Genomic DNA, 20846 nt, shown 5'->3' with positions numbered 1-20846 from the left:
TCATGGGGGGGACTTCAACACTGGGCTGGATCCCCCATTGGATCGATCCAAGTCCCGGACGGGTAGGAGGCCGGCGGCGACTAAGATGTTGAGGGGATTTATGGATCAGATGGGAGGGGTGCATCTCTGGAGGTTTGCGAGGCCAAGGGCCAGGGAGTACTCGTTTTTCTCGCACATGCATAAGGCTTTTTCGAGGATTGATTTTTCTGTCCTGAGCAGGGAGCTGGTTTCGAGGGTGGAGGATGTTGAATACTCTGCCATTGCCATTTCGGATCATGCCCCTCGGCTGGGGGAGGAGAGGGACCAACGTCCGCTCTGGCATTGGAGGTGGGGCTGCTGACAGAAGAGGAGGTGGCCGGGAGGGTTCGGTTGTGTATTGAGAGGTACCTTGAGGCCAACAATAATGGGGAGGTCCGAGTGGGGACGGTCTGGGAGGCATTGAAGGCGGTGATTAGAGGGGAGTTGATTTCCATCCGAACCCATAGAGAGAGGGGGAGCAGAGGGAGAGGGAGAGACTGGTAGGGGAGATGGTGAGGGTGAGATATGCGGAGGCTCCGGAGGAGGGATTGCTGGGGGAGAGGCGTAGCCTTCAGGACAGGTCGACCTATTGACTACCAGAAAGGTGGAAGCTCAGTGGAGGAAAGCACGGGGCGGTGTATGAATATGGGGAGAAGGCGAGCAGGATGCTGGCACACCAGCTCCGAAAACGGGACGCGGCCAGGGAGATTGGGGGAGTGACGGATAGAGCTGGGAAGGTGGTGCGGAGGGGGGTAGACGTTAATGGGGTCTTTAGGGACTTTTATGGGGAACTGTACCGGTCTGAACCCCCGGTGGAGGGGGGTGGAATGGGGCGCTTCTTGGACAAGCTGCGATTCCCGAGGGTGGAGGAGGAGCAGGTGGAGGGACTGGGGGCGCCGATCGAGCTAGAGGAGCTGGTTAAAGGGAAAGGGAGCATGCAGCCGGGGAAGGCACCGGGCAGGATGGGTTTCTGGCCGAATTCTATAAAAGGTATGCGGACCTGTTGGGCCCCCTGTTGGTTCGGACCTTTAACGAGGCAAGGGAGGGGGGGGCTTTGCCCCCAACTATGTCACGGGCGCTGATTTCCTTGATCCTGAAGCGGGACAAGGACCCTCTGCAGCGTGGGTCATATAGGCCGATCTCGCTGCTAAATGTAGACGCCAAGCTGCTGGCAAAGATCTTAGCCACAAGAATAGAGGATTGTGTGTCGGGGGTCATTCACGAGGACCAGACGGGGTTTGTGAAGGGAAGGCAGTTGAATACAAACATACGAAGGCTCCTCAACTTTATTATGATGCCGGCTGTGGAAGGGGAGGCGGAGATAGTGGTGGCATTAGATGCGGAGAAGGCCTTTGATAGAGTGGAGTGGGGGTATATGTGGGAGGTGTTGGAAAGGTTTGGGGAGGGGTTTGTCCGTTGGGTGAGGTTGCTCTATGAGACCCCGATGGCGTGTGTAGCCACGAATAGGAGGAGGTCAGAGTACTTTCGGCTGTACCGGGGGACGAGACAGGGGTGTCCCCTGTCCCCCTTGCTCTTTGCGTTGGCAATTGAGCCCCTGGCCATGGCGTTGAGGGAGTCAGGGAACTGGAGGGTTCTGGTGCGGGGTGGGGAGGAGCATCGAGTGTCGCTTTATGCGGACGACCTGTTGCTGTATGTGGCGGACCCGGTGGGGGGGATGCTGGAAGTGATGAGGATTCTTAGTGAATTTGGGGGCTTCTCTGGATATAAGCTGAACCTGGGCAAGAACGAGTTGTTCGTGGTGCACCCAGGGGATCAGGAGGAGTGGATTAGTAGGTTCCCACTGAAGCAGGCAAGGAAGAGCTTCAGGTACCTAGGAGTCCAGGTGGCTGGGAGCTGGGGGCCCTGCACAAGCTCAACCTCACAAGGTTGGTGGAGCAGATGGAGGAGGAGTTCAAAAGGTGGGATATGTTACCGCTGTCACTGGCGGGGAGGGTGCAGTCCGTTAAGATGACGATGCTCCCGAGGTTTTTGTTCCTGTTCCAGTGCCTCCCCATCCTTATCCCGAAGGCCTTTTTTAGGAGAGTCAGCAGGAGTATTATGGGATTTGTGTGGGCACATGGGACTCCGAAGGTGAGAAGGGTGTTCTTGGAACGGGGCAGGGATAGGGGGGGGCTGGCGCTGCCCAACCTATGTGGGTACTATTGGGCTGCCAATGCAGCGATGGTGCGTTAGTGGGTAATAGACGGGGAAGGGGCAGCATGGAAGAGGATGGAGATGGCGTCCTGTGTGGGCACGAGCCTGGAGGCACTGGTAACGGCGCCGTTGCCACTCCCTCCAACGAGGTATACCACGAGCCCGGTGGTGACGGCTACCCTCAAAATTTGGGGGCAATGGCGACGGCATAGGGGAGAAGTGGGGGGCTCGATGGAGGCCCCGATACGGGGGAACCACCGGTTTGTTCCAGGGAGCATTGATGGCGGATTTCTGGGCTGGCACAGGGTAGGAGTTAGGAGGTTGAGGGACCTGTTTGTGGAGGGGAGGTTCGCGAGCTTGGGGGAGTTAGAGGGGAAGTTTAGGCTCGCCCCGGGGAACACGTTTCGGTACATGCAGGTTAGGGCGTTTGCCAGGCGGCAGGTGGAGGGGGTTCCCCTTGTTGCCCCCACGTGGGGTACGGGACAGGGTGGTCTCGGGGGTGTGGGTTGGAGGAGGGAGGATTTTGGACATATACCGGGTAATGCAGGAGGTAGACGAGGCCTCGGTGGAGGATCTGAAGGGTAAATGGGAAGAGGAGCTGGGTGAGGAGACTGAGGAGGGGACGTGGGCGGATGCCCTGGAGAGAGTGAATTCCTCCTCTTCCTGTGCGAGGCTTAGCCTCATACAGTTCAAGGTGCTTCATGGGGCCCACATGACTGGGACGAGGATGAGTAGGTTTTCGGGGGCGAAGACAGGTGTGCTAGGTGCTCGGGGAGCCCAGCGATCCACGCCCATATGTTTTGGGCGTGCCCAGCGCAGGGGGAGTTTTGGAAGGGGGTTGCAAAGATGGTGTCGAGGGTGGTGGGATCCAGGGTCAAGCCAGGCTGGGGACTCGCACTTTTTGGGGTTGCAGTGGAGCCGGGAGTGTAGGAGGCGAAAGAGGCCGGTGTCCTGGCCTTTGCGTCCCTCGTAGCCCGGCGGAGGATTCTTCTTCAGTGGAAGGATGCGAGGCCCCCAAGCGTGGAGGCCTGGATCAATGATATGGCGGGTTTCATCAAATTGGAGAGGGTGAAATTTGCCCTGAGGGGATCAGTACAGGGGTTCTTTAGGCGGTGGCAGCCTTTCCTGGACTTCCTGACGGAACGGTAGGGAAACAGGTCGGCAGCAGCAGCAACCGGGGGGTGGGGGGGTTTGGTTCGGTGGGAGGGAGAATTGTGTACATGGGTTTGTTGGATGTGGCGGGTGTTATCTCTTTCCTTTTTGTTTGCTTTTTTTTTGTAGTTGCTTTTGTAGTTGGGTGGGTGTTGTTCTTGGGTTTTTACCATGGTTGTTTTGTTAATATTGTTTTGTTTATATTTTGTGAAAATCTTAATAAAAATCATTTTAAAAAAAAAAGAAAATTTTAAGCTGCATTTTATTGTATAAATGTCTAGTGTTTGACAGTTACTTTGTGTGTGCGCAGGGAAAGAGACAAACGTGGTACAATAACACACTGGCCTCCCGACGCAAGCGATTAACTGCTCACTTTGAGGATCTCGAGCAGTGCTATTTCTCGACCAGGTTATCCCGTTTGTCAGGTAAAGGTTGTTTCTTCTCTTTGGCAATATAAGTTTCACATATCTGTGTATCATAAAGTTGAAATGCTGTATCCAGGCAGTGACCATCTCCAACAAGAGAGAATTTAACCATCTCGCCTTAACATTCAATGTCATTACCATCGCTGAATCCCCCACAATCAACATCCTGAGGATTACCATTGACTAGAAACTGAACTGACTAGGCATATAAACACAAGAGCAGGTCAGAGCTGGGAATCCAGCAGTGAGTAATTTATCTCCTGCCTTCACAAAGCCTGTCTACAAGGCACAAGTGAGGAGTGTGATGGAAAGTTCTCCACTTGACTGGATGAGTGCAGCTCCAGCAACACTTGAGATGCTCGACACTGTCCAGGGCAAAGCAGTCCCGCTTGATTGAAGTGTCTTGACATTCCCACTTGTATGTTACTTTACCTATTTTCTATATGTTTCTTTTATTTTGTGTATTTTGTTCCAAACTCCATTCTTTCCCATTTTCATTTACAGACCATATCTCTAAACATGTAATCCATGTTATTCTCAGCCTTGCAGATGCACCACAGTGACTCCAGCCACTGTTAAAATTCTGCAACCTCACCCAGGACCCTACTGTCCCTTCCTGCGTTCTCTGAAAACCATACCACACTGGTAGGGCTCAAACTTCTGCAGATATAGTCAGGAGGGCACTTTGTGCCTGCACAACCTCGCACACCCCAGAGGATGCACATTCCACATACCCGAGCTGCACTGACACACCTTAAAGTTATGTGAAGTGTTACACAGCTGTCACTCAACAATCATCTCTTCCTCTCCCTCCCGTGCCTCGTTATGAAGTCTCTCTGACTGCTCTCTCTGATTTGCGCTCTTTTGTCTCTTGGGCTCCTTTCCCCTTGCATAAAAACAAATAACTAGCTTCTTCTCCAACAAATCAAATTGTTTATTGCTGTGGTGTCACTATTTTTGCTTTTTTCAATCTCCCGATTGTGTCTCTCCCGAGTAGGTTTATAACTACATCACATCATGTAAGAGTTCTGACTGACTCATTTGATTACTCCTTGCAGATGAAACAAGGTCTGTCAATCAGCTGGAAGAATTTCAGGAGTGCCTTTCAAAGTTTACAAGATACAGCTCTGTGAGACCCCTGGCCACCCTTTCCTACGCCAATGACTTATACAACGGTTCAAGTATCGTATCGAGGTCAGAGATTGCAAAACTTTGAGATTTTTTTAAAGTGGGAACTTTGTCCCTGTGGCCATTGTTGTATGTGGGATTGGATGAATCCTGAGTCGACATTGTCGCTGAAGTTATCATTCTCAGTGTGTACACATGGCAGGTTTTGGTCCCTGCCTGATTCCTGTTCAATACAGATCCTGCCTGCTTATTGATCCACATGGTTAACAGTTGTGTTCACAGTTTAAGCCCACCATCCTCCTCTACTTTCAGCCTGACAAATGGAACTGCTTTTACTTTGTTCCTTATTATCTATCCAGTCGTCAGCTGCAATAGCTTCTCTTCTCTGCCTAGGGGCTTTTCACAGTAACTTAATTGAAGCCTACTTGTGACAATAAGCGATTATTATTATTATTATTATTATATCATTCCTGCATGGTTCCCTTTGGTATGTTTCAAGGATCTATCCATGGACCCCTCCTATTCCTCATCTACATACTGCTCCTGGGCAACATTATCTGAAAGTACAGCATTAGTTTTCATGTGTTCATTAAGGAAACCGAGCCCATCTCACTGTCACCTCTCTTGATTTTTCTCCTATCTCTAAATACTCAGACTGCTTCTCTGACATTCCAGTGCTCCATCAACAGAAATTTCTTACAACATTATGGTAAAACTCATTCTTTTCAGTCCCTTCTGTGAGTTCTGTTCTCTGGCCCCGGATTATTTTCCCCTCCCTGGCAACTGCCCCAGCCTGAAGCAGATTCTTCACTAACTTGGTGTCATATTTTACTTCCGATGGCATATAAATAATAAAAAAGTTGCATCTGTCTTTGCCAAGGAGCCAGATGCTACCCAGGACATGGTGACAGATGAGGAAACTCTGTCTGGAGAAGGGGTCAAAATTGATCAGGAAGAAATGCTGCGTAGACTGTTGGTGCTGAAAGTTGACAAGAGACCAGGACCGGATGAGATGCATCCAAGGATCTTGAAGAAGTGAGAATGGAAATTTCAGGGGCGCTGGCCTTAATCTTCCAGTCTTCTTTAGACTCCAGAGGTGTCGGAAGACTGGAGAATTGTAAACATTACTTCCTTGTTCAAAAAAAGTTGTAAGGATAAACCCAGCAATACCGGCCAGTCAGTGTAACATTAGAAGTGGGCTTGCTTCCAGAAACTATTACTCAGGGTAGTGTTGGTAGTCATACAGAAAAACGTGGGTCGATTCGGAAGAGCCAACATGGATTTCGTTCTTTTTAAAAATATGTTTATTAAGGTTTTACATTTTGTAAACTAGCAACATAATTACAAAAATAAATACATCACAGTAAGGAAGAAAAAACAGTTCAATGTACATGAATACACAGGGGAACATGAGAACAACATTATAACTGGCTCGATGCAATCAAAACAGGATAATATATCACTAAGGTATGGCAGCCGATTTTCAAACTCGGTCGGGAATTCTCGCCAGAGACCGGGATCATGGACACTCCTTGTCCAGTCCCTACCTCCCAAACCCGTCGGGGTAGATGACTCACCATGCAGCAGAATCTCAACTAATCGAAGGCGGGCCGTTACCAGGGGAAGTGCTCTATTGAATACAAGGATTCTCTCCTGCGTCCCCACCATTCTCCAAAGGATACCTCACAATCCTCAAAGTGAGCTCGAAAGACCTGCACCACAGAGTCAAAATCCTCATCCAGAACAGTATCCTCAATGGCAGCCGTCATCCCGATGCATACAGCACCGCCGAGGTGAAAGCCTGCTCACTCGCAACAACACCACACAAGCCCACCCCTGCCCATTCCGATCGCCACGGTCAAACAAGAATTCTCTGCGATTTACCTGTACTCCTCTTTGCAAAACATAAATCAGGATCCTCCAGGGGACATGGCACAAGGAGATTATGCTGAACTTACACAAGACACGAGTTGAACTTCAGCTGGAGTATTGTGTACAGTTGTGGGTGCCACACCATAAGAAGGATGTGAACAGATTGGAGAGAGTGCAGAAAATGTTCACAAGAATGGTTCCATGGATGAGAAACTTCAGTTATGAGGATTGATTGGAGAGGTTGGGACTGTTCTCCTTGAAGAGAAGAGGCTAAGAGGAGATTTGATAGAGATGTTCAAAATCATGAGGGGGCTGGGCAGAGGAAATGGGGAGAAACTGTTCACCTTTGGAAAAAGAACAAGAGGGCAAAAATTTAAAGTGATTTTCAAAAGAAGAAAATATAATGTGATGATAAAAAATATTTCAGACAGCGAGTGGTTGGGCCCTGGAATGCACTGCCTGGAAGTGTGGCGGAGGCAGGTTCAGTTGAGGCACTCGAGGGCATTGGATGATTAGTTGAATAGAAACGATGTGCAGAGGTATAGAAACGATGTGCAGAGGTATAGAAACGATGTGCAGAGGTATAGAAACGATGTGCAGAGGTAGAGAAACGATGTGCAGAGGTAGAGAAACGATGTGCAGAGGTAGAGAAATGATGTGCAGAGGTATAGAAACGATGTGCAGAGGTATAGAAACGATGTGCAGAGGTATGGGAAAAAGGCAGGGGAATAGCACGAGTCATGATGCTCGCTTGGAGAGTCGGTGCAGACACGATGGGCCAAATGGCCGCATCCTCCGCCGTAACAATTCTGTCAGCTTCTGACCACATGCCCAGACCATCACTAAGACCACTTGCTTTCAAGTCCAACATCACCCAACTCTGTCCCTGCCTCAGCTCAGCTCATCTGTTGAAATCCTTCATTCATGCCTTTGTTATCTCTGGACTTGACCGTTCCAATGCAATCCCAGCCTACTTCTCCTATTCTAATGCATGTTAACTGCTGTCATTGAAACTCTGGTGTCCATGTCTCAACTCGCACCAAGTCCTGTTTGTCCATCATTCCTGTCCTCACTGACTTGTTGGTTGAGCATTACCTTAATTTGAAAATTTCCATCCTTTCATATCATTCCAGGGTGTCTCCATCTGTTGTGATCTTCCCCAGCACTATCACTCACTGTGCTTTTCTCTTGGGCCTTTATTTTATTGTTCTTTCATGGAATGTGAGTGCCGTTGGTAAGGTCAGCATTTGTTGCTCATCTCTTAGCACAGTGGGCTAAACAGCTGGCTTGTAATGCAGAAGAATGCCAGCAGCGCGGGTTCAATTCCCGTGCCGGCCTCCCCGAACAGGTGTCGGAATGTGGCGACTAGGGGCTTTTCACAGTAACTTCACTGAAGCCTACTCATGACAAGCGATTATTATTATTATTATTATTATTATTATTATTATTATTATTATTATTATTACCCTTGAACTGAGTCAGCCACATTGCTGTGTCTGGAGTAACATGGAGGCCAGATCAGGTAAGGACGGTGGAGTTTCTTTCCCAAAAGACATTGATAAAGCAGATGGGTTTTTAAATCACTGCTGATAGTTTTTTGGTCGCCATTACTGAGACCAGATTTATTAATTGAATTCCACCAGTCTGGTGGTGGGATTTGAACCCATGTCCCCAGAGCATTAACCAGTACACTACCATCTCCCTCGTAAGCATTCCTGTTATAATTTATTTCTGTATGTTGGGCATGCCTCCAGTTGGCATGGCCCTATGTTCTGAAATTCTCTCCCTGAACCCCTCAACTTATTTTCCTCGTTGAAAGCCCTCGTTAAAACCTCCCTCCAACCAGCTGCCCCATTCTCTCCATTTCTACCTCTGTTTGCAATTCTTCTGAGCCTCAGACATTAGAAAAGCTGATCTATAAATACAATGTTGACCCTTCACGCACTAGAAGTTCTTCATGAAACGGTGCTTTTTCCCTTACAGCATTGAATTTGACAGAGATTGTGATTTCTTTGCCATTGCTGGTGTGACGAAGCGGATCAAGGTATTTGAGTACGGGACCGTGATCCAGGATGCTGTGGACATTCACTATCCGGTCAATGAAATGACCTGCAACTCCAAAATCAGGTCAGTGCATCCAGTAATGCAAAAGTTGCTGAAAATCTGAAATAAATTCCAGAAATGCATTGGTTGAGCAGCATTTGTGGATAAGCAGATTTAACAATTCAGGCCTGTGTCCTTTCGAGTTTAAAAATGTAATCAATTTTGGGGCAGTACCGTGGCGCAGTGGTTAGCACTGCTGCCCCAAGGCACCGATCCCGGTTCTGGGTCACTGTCCGTGTGGAATTTGCACATTCTCCCCGTGTTTGTGTGGGTTTCGCCCCCACAGCCCAAAGATGTGCAGGGTATGTGGATTGGCCACGCTAAATTGCCCCTTAATTGGAAAAAACGAATTGGGTACTCTAAATATATTTTTTAAAATGTAATCGATTTTGAACAATTAAATTGGAGGGTGTGGGCGTGGCTGGGAAGAGGAGCAAAAGGGAAGATCTGTGATGGAGTGGAGGACAGCAGAGATTAAATGACCAAAGGTTTCATGATGAAAAGCCAAAGTGATTGGGAATAGGTCACATAAAGAAAGGTGTGTCTGGAGGAGGTGTGAATGGCAGTTTAGTTGCTGCCTGGTAAAGGATTTGAGAGAAATATTAGGAAAAAAACGACAACCCAGCAAAGCACAACAGAAAATTAGGATCAGTGTTAGAACCTTAGTTAGGCCACACTTGGAGTATAGTGTTCAATTCTGGTCGCCACATTACCAGAAGGATGTGGAGGCTTTAGAGAGGATGCAGAAGAGATTTACCAGGATGTTGCCTGGTATGGAGGGCATTAGCTATGAAGGGGCGGTTGAATAAACTCGGTTTGTTCTCACTGGAATGACGGAGGTTGAGGGGCGACCTGATCGAGGTCTCCAAAATTATGGGGGGCATAGACAGAGTGGATAGTCAGAGGCTTTTCCCCAAGGTAGAGGTGTCAATTACTAGGGGGCATAGGTTTAAGGTGCGAGGGGCAAGGTACAGAGGAGATGTACGAGGCAAGTTTTTTTTACACAGAGTAGTGGATGCGTGGAACTTGCTGCTGGAGGAGGTGATGGAAGCAGGGACGAGAGTGACATTTAAGGGGCATCTTCACAAATACATGAATAGGATGGGAATAGAGGGATACGGACCCAGGCAGTGTAGAAGATTTTAGTTTAGACGGGCAGCATGGTCGGCACAGGCTTGGAGGGCCAATGGGCCTGTTCCTAAGCTGTACTTTTCTTTGTTTAAGATCGAAGATTTTTGAACTTCGTGATGAGTCCAATTGGAAAATAATCTACTGTTCCCTGAGCTGGCATTATTGTGTTTCATTAGATCAGAATAAAGCTCCCTCTACACTGTCCCCATCAAACACTCCCAGGACAGGTACAGCACAGGGTTAGATACAGAGTAAAGCTCCCTCTACACTGTCCCCATCAAACACTCCCAGGACAGGTACAGCACAGGGTTAGATACAGAGTAAAGCTCCCTCTACACTGTGCCATCAAACACAGTCTGGAAAGTTATAGGCAATCTGATCTTCTCTCAGAGAATGTTGTCCATTCTTTGCAGTGTCCTTGTCAATCACTTCTTTGTACTCTGTCGAGTGCGATCCTTTAGTGTGGTGACCAGAACTGTACGCAAAACGCAGCTGTGGTCTAACCAATCTTTTGTATTGTTTTAGCATAATCTAGCTGCCCCTACTTCAGCAAATAAAGGAAAGTATCACTTTGCCCACCTTCTCTGCCCATCCAGCTGCCCTCAGAAATCTGTAGACTCTACCAAGGCTCCATGATCCCATTGCCCACTGAGTACTTCAGAACATTAGCCCATTAACTGTACCATTGCTGTCTGTCCTGTCATCAGTGCCACAAAGCAGAAAGTCATCCACCATCCAATTTTCACCAGAGGGAGGCCGGGCTTCTATCTTTTTAAGAAGCATAATTTCAGGTCTATGTGGAAAGGGGTCAATTGGAAACTTTTTTCAAAGGCCAACTAACCACATCCTGGGGGCGATTCTCCGAGCCGCGCGCCGGGCCGGAGAATCGGCGCAACCGTGCCACGACGCCCTGGCGCCGGCGCGCGATTCCCCGAGGTGGGGAGAATCGGCGCCATTTGCACCGGTGCGTTTGACACTACACCGGTCGCGGGCCGCTGGAATCGGCGGGCCGCCGATTCTCTGGCCCGAGCAGCCGCGCGAGTACAACAGAGCCCCGCAAGCGCCGTTCACCCCTGGTCGCTGCCGGCGGGAACTCTCAGCTCGGGGGGCGGCCTGTGGGGCGGGGAAAAACGATCCTGCGCCGGGGGAGCCTCCGACGGGGTCTGGCCCGCGATCGGGGCCCACCGATCGGCAGGCTGCCCCCCCCCCCCCCCCGGGCCTACTTTTCTGCGCAGCCGGTTCCTGAACACCGACGCCATGTTGAGTCGGGGCGGCGTGCTGAAGAAGTCCCCGTACATGCGCAGGTTGGCGCGGCGCCCATTTGGCGCCAGGAAGGGAGGCTGGAGGGGCGTGAACCGCTTCAGTGCCGTTTTGGCCCCCCCCTGTGGGGGACAGAATCGGTCGTCCGCGTGCCTGTTTCACACCGTCGTGTAACACTTCAACTCCATTAGCTGCATTCATTTGTGGGCACTGCCCTTCAGAAGAGATTGGACAGGGAGCTGTGCCAATTAGGCAAAATGTTACCAGGAATAAACGATAACAATCTGCGGGCAGGTTACTTGTATTCTTTGAAGATTAAAGGGTGATGTAACTGAGGTGTTTAAGAGGTTGATTGGTTCTTGATAAGGTTTGCCACCCCACTCAGGAATTTTCACAGGAGGTGCACATGCTAATTAAAAAGCAATTTCCCTTAAATGAATCCTTTGGAGATAGGTTTTGTGGAAGATTGTTCCAGCCTTCAACTTTATGGGAGGGACCCTGAGCCCCCTGAGCTTGCAAAGGACTCACTTAGAACAAAGAGTGTGCACATTTGGAGCTGTTGGTTGTGAGCTCTGAGTTCAGTCACCTCTGGGCTTGATGTACTGCTTAGAAATAATTAATTGCTTATTCAACATTTTAAAGATGGATGTCAACCTGTGGGCCTTTTTTCAGTTCTGCACACTGTTCCCGTCTAGTAACGTGACTATCTGGCAGGGATTAATATCTCATGAGTCATGTTTTCTCAAGGAGTAGCAATGTTTTTAACAGTATATGGTCCTAGATTACCATACCATACTCTAGGTGCGGGCTAATTAGATAGGGCAAAACTATTTTCTCTAAGAAGAGTCAAGAGAAACGGTCATGACTTTAAAATTAACTAGGCTATTCAGTGGTGACAGCAGCAGGTGCTTCCTCACAAAAGGGTGTGAGAAATCTGAACTCTCTGCCCTCAAGTCCTATCAATGCTGGGGGTTAATTGGCATTTTCAAGACAGAGACCGGTAGATTTTTGTCGGGCAAAGTTATCGCGGGGTCCTGAAGCAAAGGCAAGAAAATGAAGCTGAAGGTCAGCCATGATTTAACTGATGGACTAGACAGTTTCATAGGCCCGAATGGCCTTCTGTTCTTAGGATGTGTCAGATAGCAGCATTGAAACATATTGTGAGCGAGAAGCAGTAAATGGTGTGTCTTGCCGATTTGATTGCAGCTGTATCAGTTGGAGCAGTTACCACAAGAACCTGCTGGCAAGTAGTGACTATGAAGGGACAGTCATTCTGTGGGATGGATTCACAGGACAGAGATCAAAAGTCTACCAGGTACAGTAATTTCTACAAGATATTAATGAGAATATTCTAGGGCCGTTCTCTTCCCATTTGAATCAAAGAATCCCTACAGTGCTGAAGGAAGGCATTTGGTACATCAAGTCTGCACCCGCTCCACTGCAACCCCACCTAACTTGTGGAACATAAGGGGCAATTTAGCATGGCCAATCCACCTAACAGGCACAACTTTGGACTGTGGGAGGAAACTGGAGCAAACCCACACAGACACAGTAAGAATGTGCAAACTCCACACAGTGAGTCATCCAAGGTCGGTATCAAACCCGGGTCCCTGGCGCTGTGAGGCAGCAGTGCTAACCATTGGGTCACCCCGCACAAGTGTCTGAACATGTTAACATGGCAGCACACTAACAAACCTTTCACATCAATGGTAACTCAGAAACGTTGAGACAATGGAGAGAATGGCTATGGAGCATTGACTGGGTTAGTCATCAATCCCATTTGAGGACAATATCACCCTGTTAGAACATGAGACATTCACTGAATTGAAACATCAAATTATTTCAACAGAAAGAGTTGCACATTTGATGTTTGACGAAGTAAACATAGTCAAATGAGGCCGATCTTGATATTACTAAACTGCAGAAAAGGTCCATTGTACATCAAAACAATGATGGGTGTGGGCTGGGCCGGGCGAAGGGGACGGTCCGGGAGCGGCCGAAGGGGACTGGCCAGGTCTGGGCGAAGGGGACGGGCCAGGTGAAAGTTTTGGGAAAGCTGAATGGTCTGAAGGTCGATAAATCACCTGGACTGGATTCTCTAGGAGATAGCTGAGGAGAATGTGGTACAATAATCTTTATTGTCGCAAGTAGGCTTACATTAACACTGCATTGAAGTTGCTGTGAAAATCCACCAGTTGCCACATTCCAGCGCCTGTTCGGGTCACAGAGGGAGAATTCAGAATGTCCAGTTCACCAAACAGCACGGGCACGATTCTCCAGCAATCCGCGCTGAAATCGCGCTCGGCATGGGCGCGGAGAGTTACTCAAAATAGGCTCCCACGCCGGCACGTGATTCTCCGGCGACAGGAGAATCGCTGCCAGTCGCGCGTGCGATTGACGCGGCGCCAGTTGGGGCTGTTGAAAGCGGCCTCCGCGCCGATTCTCTGTGCTCGACAGACCGAGTGCCCGCTGACTCCCACCGGCATGGTTCACATGCGGTTCCACCCGGCAGGACCTTGTCGTTCTGGCTGCGGGGGCCGTCCTGGTGGGGGCATCCGACTCCGGGGGGGGCCTCCACCGTGGCCAGGTCTGCGATCGAGGGCTCCTAATCGGCGGGCGCGCTCATTCTGGCGGGGGGGGGTGCCTGCCTATGTTCTTCCGAGCCAGGCCCCTGTAGGGCGCTGTCATGTTGCACGGGGGCCGGCACAAAGATGGCCGGCGGGCGCATGCGCGGGTGTAACTGCAAGGCCTCGCCGGCAGCCGGAGCTGCAGGACGCACGCTGCGGTCCTGCTAGCCCCCTTGAAGACGGAGAATCACTCCGGACTTCTAGGATAAAGTGCTGGTGGAAGGGGCCGGGCCGGGTCTGGTGGAAGGGGCCGGGCCGGGTATGGACGAAGGGGCTGGGTCTGGGCGAAGGGGCCGGGTTGGGCCTGGGCAAAGGGGCCGGGTCTGGGCGAAGGGGCCGGGCCGGGTCTGGGTCTGGGCGAGGGGGCTGGGTCTGGGCGAATGGGCCGGGCTGGGCCGGGTCTGGGCGAAGGGGCCGGGCCAGGTCTGGGGGAAGGGCCTGGCCGTGCTGGGTCTGCGCGGGCAGGGGCAGGTTTGGGCAAAGGGGTCTTGCAGAGGCGAGTCTGGGTGAAGGGGCTGGGCCAGGTCTGGATGAAGGGCCTGGCTGGGCGGGGTCTGGACGAAGGGGCCAGGCCGGTGCCGGACTGGGTGAAGGTTTTGGCAAAGTTTGAAGGTCGATAAATCACCTAGACTGGATTCTGAAGGAGAATGCTGAGGAGAATGTGGTATAATAATAATCTTTATTGTCACGAGTAGGTTTACATTAACACTGCAATGAAGTTACTGTGAAAAGCCCCTAGTCTCCACATTCCGGCGCCTGTTCGGGTACACAGAGGGAGAGTTCAGAATGTCCAAATTACCTAACAGGCATGTCTTTCGTGAGTTGTAGGAGGAAACCGGAGCACCCGGAGGAAACCCACACATACACGGGGAGAACGTGCAGATTCCGCACAGACAGTGACCCAAGCCGTGACTCGAACCTGGTGCTGTGAAGCAACTGTGCTACCGTGCTGCCCATTGGTGGTGATCTTTCAGGGATCACTGGAGCCAGGGAGGGTCCCAGAGAACTGGAAAATGGCTAATGTTTAGAAAAGGGAGGGGGTAGAAGACGGGAAATTATAGACCGGTTAGCCTGACCTCATCAGTTGTCGGTAAGATTTTAGAATCCGTTATTAAGAATGAGATTGCAAACTACTTGGATGTCCTTTGCAAAATAGAGTCAGCACGGCTTCAACAAGGGGTGGTCATGTCTGACAAATCTGTTATAATTCTTTGAGGAGGTAACAAGCAGGTTAGACAAAGAAGAACCAGTGGATGTGAGGAGAGATTGACCAGGTTAGGATTGTTCTTGCAGGAGTTCAGAAGAATAAGGGGGGAATTCTCATAGAGATTTATAAAATTCTAACAAGACTAGACAGGGTAGATGCAGGATAGATGTTACTAATGATGGGTGTGTCACAGTCTGAGGATTCAGGATAACCCATTTCAGACAGAGATGAGAAGACAGTTCTTCACCCAAAGAGTGGTGAGCCTGTGGAATTCATAACCACAGGAAATAGTTGATGCTAAAACATTGAATCTATTCAAGAGACGGCTAGATATAGCATTTGGGAAGAATGGGATGAAAGGCTATGGGGAGAAAGCAGGATTAGGCTATTGAGTTGGATGATCAGCCATGTTCGTGATAAATAGCAGAGCAAGCTCGAAGGGCTAAACCGTCTCCTGTCTTCTATGTCTCTCTGTGATTGGTTTGGATTTCCATAAGGCCTTTGACAAGGTGCCAAACTGGAGGCTGCAAAAGTAAGATAATAGTCCATGGTGTTAGAGGTAAGGTACTGGCATGGATAGAGGATTAGCTGAATGGCAGAAGGCAGAGAGTGGGGATAAAGAGGTCTTTTTCAAGATGGCAGCAGGTGGCTTCTGGTATTCCACAGGGGTTAGTGTTGGGACACAACTTTTAGAATATACATTAATGATCTGGACCAAGAAACTGAGGGGACTGTTGCTAGGATTTCAGATGATACAGAGATATGTAGAGGGACAGGTAGTGTTGAGGAAGGGGGGGGGGGGGGGGGGGGGGGGCTGCAGATGGACCTGAACAGGCTAGGAGAGTGGGCAAAGAGTGGCAGATGGAAGACAATGTGGAAAAGTGTGAGGTTATGCACTGTGGTAAGAAGAATTGAGGCATGGACTATTTTATAAGTGGGGAAAGGCTTTGGAAATCTGAAGCACAAAGAGACTTTGGGAGTCCTAGTTCAGGATTCACTTCAGGTTAACATGCAGATTCAATTGGCGGTTGGGAAGGCAAATGCAATGTTGCCATTCATTTCGAAAGGGTTAGAATACAAGAGCAGGGATGTACTACTGGGGCTGTATAAGGCTCTGGTCAGACTCCATTTGGAATAACGAGTAGTTTTGGGCCCCATATCTAAGGAAGGATTTGCTGGAGGGGGCCAAGAGGAGGTTCACAAGAATGATCCCTGAAATTAAGGTCTTGTCACATGAGGAGTGGTTGATGACTCTGGGTCTGCACTCTATGGAGTTTAGAAGGCTGAGGACTCGTATTGAAACTTACAGAAAACTAAGAGGCGTAGATAGAATGGATATGGAGAGGTTGTTTCCACAAGCAGGAGAGACTAGAACCCAAGGGTACAACCTCAGACTGAAGGGACATTTAAAACTGAGATGAGGAGGAATTTCTTCAGAGGATGGTGAAACTGTAGAACTCTTTGCCACAGAAGGCTGTGGAGGCCAAATCACTGAGTGTCTTTAAGACAGATAGGGGGTGGGATTCTCCCAGCCCCACTCGGGGTCGGAGAATCCCCACAACCGCACTACGCTGCCCCGACGCTGGCACGCGATTCTCCGCGGAGCAGAGTCCCGCCGGCGCCGTCCACACCTGGTCGCAGCCGGCGGGAACTTTGCGCACAGGGTTGGGGGGCGGGAGGCTCCTATGTGGCCTGGCCTGCGACCGGGGCCCACCAATGGGCGGGCCGGCCTCTCGCTCCCCGGGCCTATTTTCTTACGTGCCGGCCCTGAACTCCCACCCATATTGCGTCGGGGCCAGCACGTTGAGGGAGGTTTGTGCCAGGATGGGAGGCTGGAGCGGCGTGAACTGTTCCAGCGCCGTGCTGGCCCCCTGTAGGGGCCAGAATCGGTACTCCCAGCGGCCCGTTCACGCCGTCGTGAGAATCCCGTCCAGGTTCTTTATTAATAAGGAGATCATGGGTTATGGGGAGAAGGCACGAGAATAGGGATGAGAAACATATCAGGCATGATCGAATGGCGGAGCAGACTTGAAGGGCAAAATGGCTTAATTCTGCTCCTATGTCTTATGGTCTTATAGGTAGGTCCAGGTGAAGGGGTCGGGTGCGGGCAGGACCTGGATGGGGTCCGGGCGAAGGAGACACTCTGACTGCAACATGACTGATTTACACTCGCTAAAACTGACACATTCATACACAGGGACCCATCCTGTGGAAGCAAAAGGAATATGTTTGAGCCTTTTTGAATTACCCGGGTGCTTGGAGAGCCAATCGTTATCCATTCATTTCTCCATGGCAAAGCCTCTGCCAATCAGCAAGCACCCTCTACTGTAGTATACATTGTTGTGATTGTTTGAAATTTGACATTCCTATGTTTGTCTGGAATTGTGTGGGATGAAAAACATCTGTAACATGCATTTCTTTTCAGCAATATAACAGTAATTATTTTCAGATCTTCACACTCATTCAACCCTTCCCCACAATTAGCACGTTCTTTGTATCTTCAACTGTGAAGACAGATCGAGTATTTATCTTGTGCCTCTGCCATTTTCTTTTTTATGATTTCTGCTGTTTCTTATCTCTAAGTTGACTGTATTTGCTTGAACTCATCTCTTCCTTATCTACTTCATTCAGCTCTTAAAAACCTGTTTTTATATTTTCACGAGTTTACTCAATTTTCTCATCTTTATCAGCTGCTTGCTGATCCCTTACTAATCATTAAAACCTTCATTATTTATGGAGAACATTAAGCCTCTTTGTTTAATCTGTTTGTACCTTTAACTTGTCTCATTAACCAATGTTGCACGCCATTGTTCCAGTGGAGTTTTGAATTCATAATTGTTGACAATTTTGAATTATTTATTTATTCGCCATTTACCAGCATATCTTTTGATCGAATTTCATAATCTACCTCAATCAACTCCGTATCATACCTTTGGAGTTGGCTTTCTTTAATTTAAATAGTTTATCGATGACACGGTGGTCAGCACTGCTGCCTCATAGTGCCAAGGACCTGTGTTTGATTTCGTCAATGGGTCTGTATGGAGTTTCCATGCTCTCCCTGTATTTGCGTTTGTTTCGTCTGGGTGCTCTGGTTTCCTCCCTCCCACAATCCAATGATGTGCATGTTGGGTGGATTGGCCATGCCAAATTGTCATTTAGTATCCAAAGATTTTCAGGTTAGGTGGATTAGCCATGATCAATGTGAAGTGTTAGAAGTATAGGGTGGGGGAGTGGGCCCAGGTAGAGTGGTCTTTCAGAGGGTTGGTGCAGACTCGATGGGTTGATTGGCCTCCTGCACAGTAAATATGTTAATATTATTGTTTAACCACATCACATTCAAGCTTAAAATGAAGAAATTGCTCTTCCCCAGGGAACCCTTTACTTTGAGATTAATAATGAACCCTGTTTCATCACCAAACCTGTTAGTTCATTGATATTTAGTTTGCTTTCCATGAGCTCTTCTCCAAACTACTTTTGTGAAGACTAAAGTCTGCAGCATGTTGCATCACTGGTTTCATGCTTCTCTAATTTTCTGATTTATACCCTGTCCAACTCTATAACTACTGCCTCAAACTACTCCCACCAGTATTTTCCACCCCTTGTTATTGCATCATCCCACCCATGCTGATTCCATATTCTGGTTTTGTGGGGTGTCTTCCAAAGACTGTCTATATATAGGTGAGCACAGTAAGAAGTCTTACAACACCAGGTTAAAGTCCAACAGGTTTGTTTCAAACACGAGCTTTCGGAGCACGGCTCCTTCTTCAGGTGAATGGAAAGGCTTGTTCCAGAAATGTTTATATAGACACAGTCAGAGATGCCCCGGAATGCGAGCACCTGCAGGCAATCAAATCATCAAAGATGCAGAGAGAGAGGTAACTCCAGGTTAAAGAGGTGTGAATTGTCCCAAGCCAGTTCAGTCGGTAGGCCTCTGCAAGTCCAGGCTTGTTGGTGGGGGCCGAATGTAATGCGACATGAATCCCAGATCCCGGTTGAGTCCGCATTCATGCGTGCGGAACTTAGCTATAAGTTTTTGCTCAGCAATTTTGCGTTGTCGCGTCTCCTGAAGGCCTCCTTGTAGAATGCTGACCCGGAGATCAGAGGCTGAATGTCCTTGACTGCTGAAGTGTTCCCCAACTGGAAGGGAACAGTCCTGCCTGTTGATAGTCGCACGATGCCCGTTTATTCGTTGTCGCAGTGTCTGCATGGTCTCGCCAATGTACCACGCTTCGGGACATCCTTTCCTGCAGCGTATGAGGTAGACTACATTGGTCGAGTGTAGTCTACCTCATACGCTGCAGGAAAGGATGTCCCGAAGCGTGGTACATTGGCGAGACCATGCAGACACTGCGACAACGAATAAACGGGCATCGTGCGACTATCAACAGGCAGGACTGTTCCCTTCCAGTTGGGGAACACTTCAGCAGTCAAGGACATTCAGCCTCTGATCTCCGGGTCAGCATTCTACAAGGAGGCCTTCAGGAGACGCGACAACGCAAAATTGCTGAGCAAAAACTTATAGCTAAGTTCCGCACGCATGAATGCGGACTCAACCGGGATCTGGGATTCATGTCGCATTACATTCGGCCCCCACCAACAAGCCTGGACTTGCAGAGGCCTACCGACTGAACTGGCTTGGGACAATTCACACCTCTTTAACCTGGAGTTACCTCTCTCTCTGCATCTTTGATGATTTGATTGCCTGCAGGTGCTCGCATTCCGGGGCATCTCTGACTGTGTCTATATAAACATTTCTGGAACAAGCCTTTCCATTCACCTGAAGAAGGAGCCGTGCTCCGAAAGCTCGTGTTTGAAACAAACCTGTTGGACTTTAACCTGGTGTTGTAAGACTTCTTACTGTGCTCACCCCAGTCCAACGCCGGCATCTCCACATCATAATATATAGGTGATCAGCCATGCTCTTATTAAATGGTGGTGCCGACTTGCTGTCTTTCTTCCTCCTATTTTGTATTTATTTTTATTTGCATCCACATCAGTTGTTGGCCATGCGCAAAGGCTGAAGTTCCTTGACCACTTCATCTGTTGTCCCCTTACCACCTTGTTACAGTCACACCCGTCTGTCCCTGACCACAAACTAAATCTAAACCACTACCATTGTAAGGTGTGTAACTATGTTTCCCCAACTCCAAATCATCTATGTAAATTGTGAACAATTGTGGGCCCAACACAGATCCCTGAGGGACACCATGAGCTACTGATTGCCAACCAGAGAAACACCCATTAATCCCAACTCTTTGCTTTCTATTAATTAACCAATCCTCTATCCATGCTACTACTTTACCCTTAATGCCATGCATCTTTATCTTATGCAGCAACCTTTTGTGTGGCACCTTGTCAAAGGCTTTCTGGAAATCCAGATATACCACATCCATCGGCTCCCCGTTATCTACTGCACTGGTAATGTCCTCAAAAAATTCCACTAAATTAGTTAAGCATGACCTGCCCTTTACGAACCCATGCTGCGTTTGCCCAATGGGACAATTTCTATCCAGATGCCTCGCAATTTCTTCCTTGATGATAGATTCCAGCATCTTCCCTACTACCGAAGTTAAGCTCACTGGCCTATAATTTCCTGCTTTCTGCCTACCTCCTTTTTTAAACAGTGGCGTCACGTTTGCTAATTTCCAATCCATCGGGACCACCCCAGAGTCTAGTGAATTTCGGTAAATTATCACTAGTGCATCTGCAATTTCCATAGCCATCTCTTTTAGCACTCTGGGATGCATTCCATCAGGGCCAGGAGACTTG

At 49.0% G+C, this 20846-nt stretch overlaps 1 protein-coding gene across 4 annotated transcripts in view; it reads left to right on the top strand.

The window, feature by feature from the left end:
• The window catches only part of cop1 (COP1 E3 ubiquitin ligase), a 171441-nt gene that overhangs the window by 98636 nt on the left and 51959 nt on the right, over positions 1–20846 (top strand). For all 4 annotated transcript variants that reach the window (XM_038795194.1, XM_038795193.1, XM_038795192.1 and 1 more), the window contains 4 exons: positions 3635–3749; positions 4808–4943; positions 8733–8876; positions 12450–12558. In XM_038795194.1, the coding sequence (XP_038651122.1) occupies positions 3635–3749; positions 4808–4943; positions 8733–8876; positions 12450–12558 (504 nt within the window). The remainder of the gene's footprint in view (positions 1–3634; positions 3750–4807; positions 4944–8732; positions 8877–12449; positions 12559–20846) is intronic.

Source organism: Scyliorhinus canicula, chromosome 4, assembly GCF_902713615.1.
Source record: "Scyliorhinus canicula chromosome 4, sScyCan1.1, whole genome shotgun sequence".
In the NCBI taxonomy this organism is placed as follows: domain Eukaryota; kingdom Metazoa; phylum Chordata; class Chondrichthyes; order Carcharhiniformes; family Scyliorhinidae; genus Scyliorhinus; species Scyliorhinus canicula.
The sequence above is the reverse complement of the archived record's forward strand: the minus strand, read 5'-3'. Positions and strand labels throughout refer to the sequence as shown.